This window comes from Mastomys coucha, unplaced genomic scaffold, assembly GCF_008632895.1.
Source record: "Mastomys coucha isolate ucsf_1 unplaced genomic scaffold, UCSF_Mcou_1 pScaffold22, whole genome shotgun sequence".
NCBI classification, from domain to species: Eukaryota; Metazoa; Chordata; class Mammalia; order Rodentia; family Muridae; genus Mastomys; species Mastomys coucha.
The window spans coordinates 94232470-94243806 of NW_022196905.1; the positions used below are offsets into that span (position 1 = coordinate 94232470).

The 11337-nt window shown below is 45.6% G+C and overlaps 1 protein-coding gene across 8 annotated transcripts in view; it reads right to left on the reverse strand.

Annotated features, from left to right (window-relative positions):
• Positions 1–11337, reverse strand: part of Wdfy3 (WD repeat and FYVE domain containing 3) — a 247489-nt gene that overhangs the window by 55993 nt on the left and 180159 nt on the right. For 7 of the 8 annotated variants that reach the window (XM_031337002.1, XM_031337004.1, XM_031337009.1 and 4 more), the window contains 4 exons: positions 10540–10775; positions 8971–9105; positions 7373–7552; positions 5592–5825 (listed from right to left, as the gene is read on the reverse strand). In XM_031337002.1, coding sequence (XP_031192862.1) covers positions 5592–5825; positions 7373–7552; positions 8971–9105; positions 10540–10775 — 785 coding nt within the window. The remainder of the gene's footprint in view (positions 1–5591; positions 5826–7372; positions 7553–8970; positions 9106–10539; positions 10776–11337) is intronic. The other variant, XM_031337005.1, reaches the window with a different exon arrangement.

The window sequence follows — 11337 nt, forward strand, 5'->3', positions numbered from 1 at the left end:
TGGCCATGGGGTAGGTAGACCCTGAGTGCATGGCCATGGGGTAGGTAGACCCTGAGTGCATGGCCATGAGGGCTGGCCTGTTGGAGTACAAGTGGCCAAAGCTGAAAGTGCCAAGTCATACCTCAGGGTTATTGACACGGAAGTAGACAAACTAGCATAGAGGGCTGATATCTGCCCAGCTCTAATGCTTTAAGGCTTAGTATAAATATAAAGGCTCTTGTGTCTTTTATTTGGGAACTATATGGTCTAAGTGAAGTAACCTCCCTCCCCCAAAATAATATTTACTATGTGAAAAATATTTGGTAATTCACCACTATATCTCATTTCAGCAGTTTATAGGTATATAATAAAATAAGCCATAAAGTCATTAAAGTAAATGTAAAAACTCAAGAAATACAGTAGCAAAGAGTCCTCAATGGGGAAGAGATATTCAAAGAAAAACTTAATTAGGCCCACAACCCAGTGTTGAGCTTTATATGTGTTAAGAGGGAGGAAGCTATGGCTTGAGTTTTTTCCTATCTGTGAAGGGCAGCACCAAGGCTGGCTGGAGCCAATGACGACGCTCCTCCAGCTGTCTATGAGCGGCACGGTTTATGCACAGTGAGCAGCTGTGTGGTGATGGAGTTCTGTGGAGTGCTTATTTTGAACAAAAGTTTAGGACATAGTTGAACTACCAACAGACAGCTGTTTCTGTTGGTCACTAAAGCAGAGCCACCCAGGCACCTGACATTCAAGTGCATAGTCTGGCAAATGGTAAGAAGCCCTTTGCTGTCCTTTTGAAATGTCAGGCCTTGGACACATAGTGAACAATTCCAACTGCTACAACGTTCGTTCTTGTGTCTGTAGGTGGAGGCGTGCCGTTGGTGCAGACAAACAGGGAAACACAGCCCTCCAACTGTTTCTGACAACCCCACCTGCTCCTCGAGGCTTGCTCAGCTGCTTTCTTATACAACCCAGGACCACCTGTCCAGGGGTGGCATGGCCCACAATGCCACCTGGTAGTGGTATGTACTCAACTGAGAGTATCTTTTTCAAAATGACTCTAGTTGTGTCATGTTGACAGCCAACAGTCACACCCTGTCTCTAAAATGGGGATGTATCTATTTCAAAGTGGTGATTGGCAGTTAATGACATAAATGTGAATACCAAGGCCCTGCCGCTGGCACATAAGAACATAAGAACTCTAATGGCTTATTTTAAAGGTCACAGCGGTGCCCACATTCACAAAATCTTAAGTTCTTTGAAAGTTTGGCTGCTGTGACTCCAACGAAGACCATCTGAATAAGGCAACTGAGGCCAGTAACAAATGTGAATCTCATTGTTACTCTGAAGCATCAAAGGAATAAATACATCCACAACTCCTTCTGGAACTAGAAACATTTTTTTTAGTAGCAGTAAGTACTGATGTAAGAAATACTTGGGGTTGGATCTGCCCTGTTTGTCACAGAGGCACATTCCTCTGAAACTCCATTCCTTTGTAAAGGAGCCGTCAGGTTGTTCTTAGAAATGTGCTAAGACATTTCTGTCTCTCCCTGTTCTGTCAACAACAGAGCTCTGGGTAGGCCCAATCTCTAATGCTTGTGTCCCTAACCAAGGTTGGCTGGGACACTCAGGAGGACTGCAGTCTCCAGAGCTGTCCCATACTTGGAGTGGGCAGTGCTATTCCTGGGTCAACCGACAGCTCAAGCCTTTGGGTAACATGGCCACCTGCCTACTTCCAGGAAATTTTAATCAAACTATCCTGTTCTTGTCACATAGGGGTCTTAGCTTTTGGTTGCAGATATGGGACTCTCAGGATAAAGTCCCAGGGAGCAGACAGGCCATGGTTACACCTCCCTATACGCTGTTGTATACGCCGTTACTCTGAGACTGTCTGCTCAGGTAAGATTATCAGCAAGATGCTCCTCCTTTGTCCCAGAACAGTGCTCGGAGTCTTGAGAGATGCTCCCTCCCCCCCCACCCCCCCGCCATCTTGATAGACCCCCTGCAATATTTTGTCATCTAAAAATAACGATGTCGGGCTGATGAGATGACTCAGCAGGTAAGAGCACAGACTGCTCTTCTGAAGGTCCTGAGTTCGGGTCCCAGCAACCACATGGTGGCTCACAACCACCCGTAATGAGATCTGACGCCCTCTTCTGGTGCGTCTGAAGACAGCTACAGTGTATTATGCTGGAGCGAGCAGCCGTCTGTACAGCTACAGTGTACTCACACACATTAGAAAAACAAAACAAAACAAAAACAAAAACAACAAGCCAGTCCATGGTGGCACATGCCTTTAATCCCAGTACTTGGGAGGCAGAGGTGAGCGGATTTCTGAGTTCGAGGCCAGCCTGGTCTACAGAGTGAGTTCCAGGATAGCTAGGGCTATGCAGAGAAACCCTGTCTCGAAAAACCAAAAAAAAAAAAAAACCAAAACGATGTGACACAGAACAAAGGAAAATGTTCATGACCATCCTCAGCTGGGCTGGTGGCTTTGACTCCTCTGCTCCACTCTCCCCAACTCAATCTAACCTGTACAAGTCCACCCACTCCGTCAGGAGCAGCTGGGTGGACAGCGAGACCTGCACAGCAATCATTAGACACTCCAGGCCTCTTGGCTTTCTCTCTATGTCTCAAGTTCCGGGACCGTGTTCTATTACCTACCTGTGCTATCTTGTTTAATTTTCATTATACTTATCAGAGACAGGTTCGATTGTTAGATCATTGTACAGAGGAATAAACAGAGTAGGTATAGGGCTCGGCAAGGTCACAGAGCTGGAACCTACACACATAACTCACACACAAAACCCTCACAACAACCTGGCGGCTCCTTTACAAAGAAGGAATGGAGTTTCAGGGGAATGTGCCTCTGTGACAAACAGGGCAGATCTAACCCCAAGTATTTCTTACTGAAAATTCCACTCTTCTCTCTTAAGGTATCACTTAGACCTAGAGCAGGCCTCAGCACTACACTCAAACCATCAGCATCACACTCAATATAAACATCACACTATGTGCACAGGGCCTCAGTGTCACACTCAATATAAACATTACACTCTGTGTGCACAGGGCCTCAGTGTCACACTCAATATAAACATCACACTATGTGCACAGGGCCTCAGTGTCACACTCAGTATAAACATCACACTATGTGCACAGGGCCTCAGTGTCACACTCAGTATAAACATCACACTATGTGCACAGGGCCTCAGCAGCATACTCAGCCACTCCATATGAACAAGAATCTCGTAGTTTTAGAGATTGCTAAAGAAAAGAAATCCATGTGCCTTTTTCACAGATGTAATCAACAAAGCAGTCCTTCTACAACAGAAACACACTAATAAGACTAAAGACAGCATGGTTCCAAGCTGCCAGGTTAAAGCTTCGTGGGCTAAAGAACCTCCCTTCCCGCTAGGAAGCAGCAGATCTATGCCTCTGCTCTTAAAACCCTCGGACCTCACAGTCAGAGGAATCATGCTTCTTAAGGCAGGTGTGTGTGTGCGTATGTGTGTGCGTGCGCGCGTGTGTGCATATGTGTGTGTGTGTGTGCATGTGTGTGTGCGTGCATGTGTGTGTGCGTGCATGTGTGTGTGTGTGTGTGTGTGTGTGTGTGTGTATGGATGTGTGTGTGGATGTGTAAAGTTCCTTAAGTAGCAAGTTACTTTTTAGAGACTCAGTTTCTTTTTTTTTTACATTATTTGTGTAGGCCATGCATGTGGTGCCTGAACAATCTCCCCATATCTATTTTTTAAAAACAAATTCAAATTCTAACCTTTCTGGGTAAGATGGTATCGTATCTCCCTGTCTTGCAAGAATATAGTTAAGAGTTAAGTAAGAAGTATTTAACACACGAAGGGACTCTGCCACCTGTTACAGGAGATTAAAAAGACACATGAAGATTCATCTATAGCTTTAAAGACTTTAACCCCTGAGCTGGAGAGATGGCTCAGTGGTCAAGAGCACTGACTGCTCTTCCAGAGGTGCTGAGTTCAACCCAGCAACCACATGGTGGTTATAATGGAATCAGATGCCCTTTTCTGGTGTGTTTGAAGACAGCTACAGTGTATTCATATATACATAAAAATAAGTAAATCTTAAAAAAAAAAGTTTAATGTCTGTTTGGGGCTTAAATCTGACACTCTAGTTGTTCCTGGTGCAAAAGGGCCATGATTGTACACACCCATGTCAAAAGCTGCACTGGGTGAAGTGGGCATCCACAGGTTATTCACAACTACCTCTAAGATACTCATGACTAATTAATTAGTTGTCTGTAAAAGCTTAAGAAATGCCAGGTTAGGCCCACTCATCTCAATGCTAATATTCAAGCACCTCTCTACTGAATACCACCTTGTGGTTTCAGCTTCCATGAGCTGTTCCTTATTTTACCCTAGATGCTAAGGTACTGGGCATCTGTCCTCGCAAGCTGTTTGTCCATCCCTGAGCTCCACCACGGAGCCCCATCACCAGGCTCCCTCAGTGAGCTCTGTCACCAATGGCCACCACCAGGATCCACCAGCAAGCTCCACCAGCAAGCTCCAGCCCTGTGAACTCCTCGAGGTTCATAGAAGAACAAGTTCCATCAGGCAAGCTTTTAACCACGTGGCTTACTGTTAACACATTATTCTTTCTGCCAATTTGAAACACTTGTGGCCTGGCTAAAATGCTCCCAAATTCTATAGTGACTTCTTTTAATTGGCCAAACTGAGATGTTTTTACAGGAGTGACATAAACACCTTCCATGGTTTTGAGGTTGCACAGTTGCATCAGCCACTAGAGTGAGCAGAGGAAGCACCCGTTGTGGAGCTGAGGGCTCCATTCCTCCCTCTGAAGAAAGCAGCCTCCACGAGTCAGCCTCGCATACTGCACAGCAAGGACTCTGGCACCTTGTGCATGCACTGGACAGAAGAACCAGCTGGGGATGGTCATTTAGACTCTCTCTTGCTCTATTTCCTTTAGTGATGCTAATAGGTGATTATTTTCTCATTTTGATCATTTGACAGCCACGAGGCACCCGAGCTGCAGAATCCCTCTTCTCCAGTGCCACCAATTCCTGCCTGTCACTCACCACAGGAAGGGACAAACAGGAGCCTGCTGTAAGCTTTGTAAGCTGCACTGGGCAGGAGTAGCAGTAATGGGCAGGGCAGTGGTGGGTGACTGCAACTGCTTGACGTTAGGACACGGGGAAGATCGAGGGTTGGTTAGTGAGAGCTGGCACATACACACGCCTGCCCATGAGCTGAACGCAGCCTGGCTTTATTTTGAAGATAAAGTTCTATGGGAGCAGAGTTGTCTCTTCCCTAGTTCCTTCATAGTATAATGGCACAGGTGAAGAACTGTACAAAAAACCTGCACCAGAAAGGTTTACCATAGAGGAAAAAAGGTGATAAAGGACTAAAGCAAAAGAAGCATGTTTAAAGAATGAAAAAAGTGGAACAAAGAGAGTAACACGCGTGTAATGTTAAAAGCCGTGTACCCTCACATGTTTTGCCTGTAGGTCATCCAGAACAACCGCAAATCTAAAAGTATTCTGCACAGAACGTAATCAGCGATGGATGGTCTCACTATAAAAGCAATGCAGGAAGGTGCTACACACATTTCTTTGTCATTACCTCCAACAAAAGATCGATCAGTGGCGTTTGCTTGCTGGCCGGGGTGAGACAGAGGTTGTCGATGATCAAGACTCGCATGAAGTCAAAGACGAACTTCTTAGCCGGGTGATTGGTCAGATAGGTCTTGGTTCCCACATTGCAGTACTCGGACTGGCTCCTGTTCATCCCTGTGTCTGCAGCGAAAGCTTTAAACTCTTCTGCGGGAGACCCAACCTCATCATCCAGATCTGTTACCTAGCGAAAGAAATCAGGCAGGTTGACATCAGAGTTTATGTAGCACCTTCACAGTACATGTGCTAAAATAGCAAAAAAAATCAAATGAAAACTGTGGCGGCAGTGGTGCCATCGGAAGCGCACTATCTGCCCTAAGCCGTTCTTTTCATTCAGCTCCTCAGCTCACGGCTCTATACTGCTTTCAAGGTAGCCATGTGGCACAATGCCATGTCACTCTCTGACTGACTGTGAGTGATACATCGGCTTTATGGGGGTTATAAACACTTCAGATAAGTGAATTGGTAACATGAGGTGACAGTCTGCACATCTGAAGGCGGAAGGCCACTGAGAAGCCAGTGTCACAGGTCACGGAGGAATCTAGTACAATGGTGATCCCCAAGGGTTGGGTTCCTTTCCTTTTTTTTTTGTTTGCAGGTGAACAAATATCTAAATAAACAAAATAGCAACAGGTTTAATTCAAGCAAAGGAAAAGGAGCAGTGAGCAAGTCACAGATGTTGATAAGGAGAAGATAAGGAAGTTCATACATGTCCGAACACACACTCACATGCTCGAATGCATACATGCACACACACTCATACACGCACCCACACATGTATACATATGCACATTTTTTAAACCAAGCCCAGAATTTTAAAACTCTAATCCATGCAGGTGTTAAGGTCAGGAAGCACCCCAGTGTGTCTCTCTTTACAAGTCTGGAATGAGCATTCTACATTTATATAAACAGAAGGACCTTTACTTTAGCTCCTGTAGCGTAACAGGAAGAGAATCAAGAGCCGTGGCTATGGGCCTGTGTGAGGGGACAGAAGTAGCTGTGCTGTGTTTGAGCTCAGCCTAAGTTCCCCTTAACGTTTGTAACAAAAGAGCAGGGAAGCGAGGTAAGAAAAGCTGAGCAGAAAGAATCACATTCCTTTTATAAAGAGAGTTAACCTATGGGTCGCTTGTTACAATGAAGTCCAGCAAACATCTACTTTTCAAAACAAAAGAAGAAAGCAGCTCCATTTGGCAATTGTCCTGTTACCTAGGAAGGGCATTTTCTAGGGACACAGCCACCATCTTATGGACAAGGTCTGCAAAGGAGCTGCCTGGCTGGGGATGTTAACAAGAAGCTTGGGAGAGCATGGAGAAATAGAGAACGAGCAGGCCAGAGCTCAGGCTCTGCCGGAAGGCAGAAGGAGCAGTGGGAAGCTTGGGAGAGCATGGGGAAATAGAGAACGAGCAGGCCAGAGCTCAGGCTCTGCCGGAAGGCAGAAGGAGCAGGGGGAAGCTTGGGAGAGCATGGAGAAATAGAGAACGAGCGGGCCAGAGCTCAGGCTCTGCCGGAAGGCAGAAGGAGCAGTGGGAAGCTTGGGAGAGCATGGAGAAATAGAGAACGAGCAGGCCAGAGCTCAGGCTCTGCCGGAAGGCAGAAGGAGCAGTGGGAAGCTTTCACAGCAGTGACAGAGAGGTGGGACAGAGAGTGACAAACAGAAAGCTGGTCAGCAGCTCTGGTGGAGAGGAGACTGGTTCCAGCCTGACATCATTGCCATCCCCTCCCTCGCCTTACCATCTCTGAGTACGGGCGGATGTTGAAGGGGAAGACGGTGGCCGCTAATGCACACAGGAAGTCAGGGCTCAGCCACATGGAGGAGAGGTCTGGGACGTTGTGATACAGATACCGAAAGAACTGCATCAGGGTCACTGGGTACTCTCGGAGCCACGAGCCCTCCTCTTCCGATTGCCATGGCTAACACAGGGCAAAAGAGAATGACCAGGTTACCTGAGCAATACTTCTAAGAGTACCTAAACTGGGCTTGTGGATTGTGGGAAGGAAGATCAGGAGTTAAGGTCATCCCCAGCTACCTACGAAGTCTAAGGTTAGCTTGGGCTACATGAGACCCTGCCTCAATTCAGAGAGGAGAAGGGAGGGAGGATGTGGGGGGGGGGAGGACTTATTATTTGTTATTTTTCAATGATCCAAAACTTTATAAATCACACATGAGCAAAGATGTGTGTGCACATATGTAAACCAAACTAATCGCCAGAAAACCAGCCACATCTTTAGAAAGGTGGCCAGCACCCCTGCAGCACAGCTAAGAACAGTTGCTGCTCTCAGCATGAGTATGGCTTGCTGCTCCCGCGCATCCTGTCAGAAAACGGGGAATAAGACAAAGATGCGGAGTCATTTCCTCCCTGTGAGCCAATGCACTGCAGCACAGTGCAACACCAGTACCAACACACCACAGCACTACAGGAAAGAAAAGATGACACATAAGTATCTGAAAAATATCTATTTCCTCACACCTACCCCAAGTGTGGCATCTTCCTTAATATAGATTTTTATATTTGTTTATGGATCATCATGAAAGTGACACCCCTAGGGTACCCTAAGGGTATACATTTTATGGCAGAGTTTTTGTTTTCAGATGATAGAACAACAGTGTGAATTAAATTATAGTCATCAGATACATATAACTCAAGGAATCTAGGCCAGTCTCTGTCCTGACAGGCACGTCTAAGCTGTGCGTGAGCTACGTCATCCTTCACTGGACAGGGGCCGGAGCTGCCACTTCTAATTCTTCATCTCTAAGTTCCAAATAAGACAAAGGGTGAAAAAGGAAATATTATTTGTCTGTTGATGCTTTAACACCTAAATGAGAGTAGTTTTAGAGTCTCAATGTGTAGACATTTAATATATACAAGATACCATGATTGTGTATGTGTATCTACTAAATATATCTAATGAGGATATTAGGTAGTACTTATGATACTCTTTAAAGTATTTTGGGCATATATTACTTCATTAAATCTTCATACACTGTGAGGTAATCACTGTTCTTGCCAGACACCTAAACTTGAGAAACACAAGTGCAAAGAAGCTAGTGTGTCTGGAATACCAGGAGCAGACCCTGGCTTCTGGAGCCTGTGGCTTCAGGTCTCTCAAGAGAAACCCCAGCTCACATGTGGCAGGGAGTCTACCACTGAGCCACACCTCTAGCCTCTAGCCTGTGGTCTTCCTGTCCGTCCTTACATCAGAACTAAGAAGACGGGGTGGGGGCTGGTGGGACAAGGAAAAAGGTAATACAGTAAATAACAGCAAGCTTTGCCTGTAAGGCAGCTGCATAGCGTGCAGGCCCTCCCACCCACCCGCCCTCCACAACTCACTGAATTCAGCATGCTTCGCAGCATCCCCAGCAGCAGGAAAGCGGATTCTGTGCACACGGTGTGAATGGAGGAGACCACTGTCCCGCTGGAGGCAGGGACACCAAAGATAAATGTCCAGATGGAATCTAGATCAAACTGCAGAAAGAGCAATGGACAGTCACTACCAGTTCTTTTTCTAGAGGAGATCCTTAGAAATTCCACTATTCTAAAATTTCCTTAAAACTACTTTTCCTTCCTCCCTCCCTCCTCCCCTTCCTTCCTTCCTTCCTTCCTTCCTTCCTTCCTTCCTTCCTTCCTTCCTTCCTTCCTTCCTTTTCTCCCTCCCTCCCTTTCTTCCTTTTTAAACCGAGTAATGACAAACAGGTCAGTGCTAACCCTCTGTTCTGTGCGTCAGAACTTGGTCAGTATGGTACCCACCAGCAATCATCCTGTTCTATCTCAGCATTTTTTTCAAGACAAAATATGGCCACAGCCCCCACACGCATTAGCAAAATGTGAAATTATAAATGTGACAGTCTCAAGCAAGGAGTTTCAAGAAGCACAATTCACACACTCTCCAAACTCAGCAATGACTCCGAGTTATGTTACTTAAAAAGAAGAGTTGACAAAATAAGCCTTACTAGAGCAGTTTCCTAACCCTCATGACTATAGTGCCTTGCGAGTCACGAGCACTTGGAAAGCACACCCTGCCCAAGTCTTCACCTTGATTTAATGTAACTTAGGATTTCATGGAAAGTGTTTGGTCAAATACTGAAAGTGACTCGAATATCATATGGGCTAAAGTCTTTTATGAAGCCACAGACATAAGCTACATTTAGACAATTTTAATAGTCTTTAAGGACAACTCAAATCACTGATAGTTTCCTGAAAATGTAGATGTTATTTAGTCATTGAAAAATTAAAAATATTTTTCAAATCAAAACTTGTACCTACTCATTTTAGTGTGTGTGAGTATGTGTGTGTGTGTTCATGAGTGTGCACACATGTCCGCATATATAATAAGCAACCTTGGTGTGTGGAGACCCAAGGCAGACATCTGGTGCCTCTCCTTGATCACTCTCCAGCCTCCATTCTTACATTTTGAGACAAAGTCTCTTCATTGACCCTGAAGTTCATCAATTTGGCTAACATAGTCAATAAGCTCCAGGGGTCACCCATCCCCCCTCCCACTGGGCTGGGGTCACAAGGATGTGCAGCCATGGTGGCTTCTTACTTGAGTTCAGGGGATCTGAACCCAGGTCCTCAAGCTTACACATCAAGCACCATGCAGACTCAGTATCTCCCTGCCCCTCCCTTCATTTTAACGATCTGAAAGTGAAACCATATTTCTAGGTGAAGTTGCATTACTCAAAACAATCCTTTAGATCATCATTACTATCAGCCCAGGTCTGCGTGCACAGACCATCATACAGAACAACCATCAAGAGAAGAAGCAAGACAAAAGCATGTCTTATTAGGACAATTACCTAGCAAACGTTCAGGTTTTTAAAATTCTCACATCAAACTTTAAATGTCAGAAGTAAGAGCATCTCTAAGTTTTACAGTGACACTTTACTAGGTAATTCCTACCTGGCAACCCTGCTTACATCGGCTGCTGGTCACAGGCACACTGACCTGCAGGTTCTCAGGCAGCTCGCTCACTGGCTGTTGCAGAAACAAGGCCATAAGGAGAAAATAGAGGGCAGGGACATTCGTGTGCTTAGGGAGGAAAGACTGGAGAACCAGAAAACCAGGGAAATGGCAGGCATCCCGGTTAATCTCCCTGACCGTGGATCTCCCTCCAGCACTCCTGCCCACATTGAATCCTAGAGAAGAGAGTTGAGAAGAGAGTTAGTAACAAAGAGCCCCAACACTGCAGGTTCTGGACATGCCTGTCCAGACTCAAACAAGTAAAGCCCGCTAGCTGTCCATAGTGGACCCCATCTCTCTTTAGGCCACTCTCAGCCAACAGCTGACCCATCTTTAGCACAGCTGCTGCTCTGTGGGATACAGGTTCTGACAGAGGGCTGGGAGAACCACATATAAGTCAAGAATGCTTCTCCTAGTGAAACAAGTCCTGGATCAGTAGAAGAGCAACCTCGATCCAAAAGAGACATCCCCATGCTCAGGTTTCCAAAAGGATTAAGTGGAGAGTCAAACAGAAGATGCCACATTTAAAAATATACTTGGTAAAATGTAATTAATACATTCCATTTGTCCAAAAAAAAAAAAAAACCCAAAAAACAAACAAACAAAAGAACCCCTTAAACTGGTTCCCCTTAAATTCTGTGTGGCTCTGGGTTAGACTACGTGAAGAAAGGCTGTGTGGCTCTGGGTTAGACTACATGAAGAAAGGCTGTGTGGCTCTGGGTTTAAGACTACATGAAG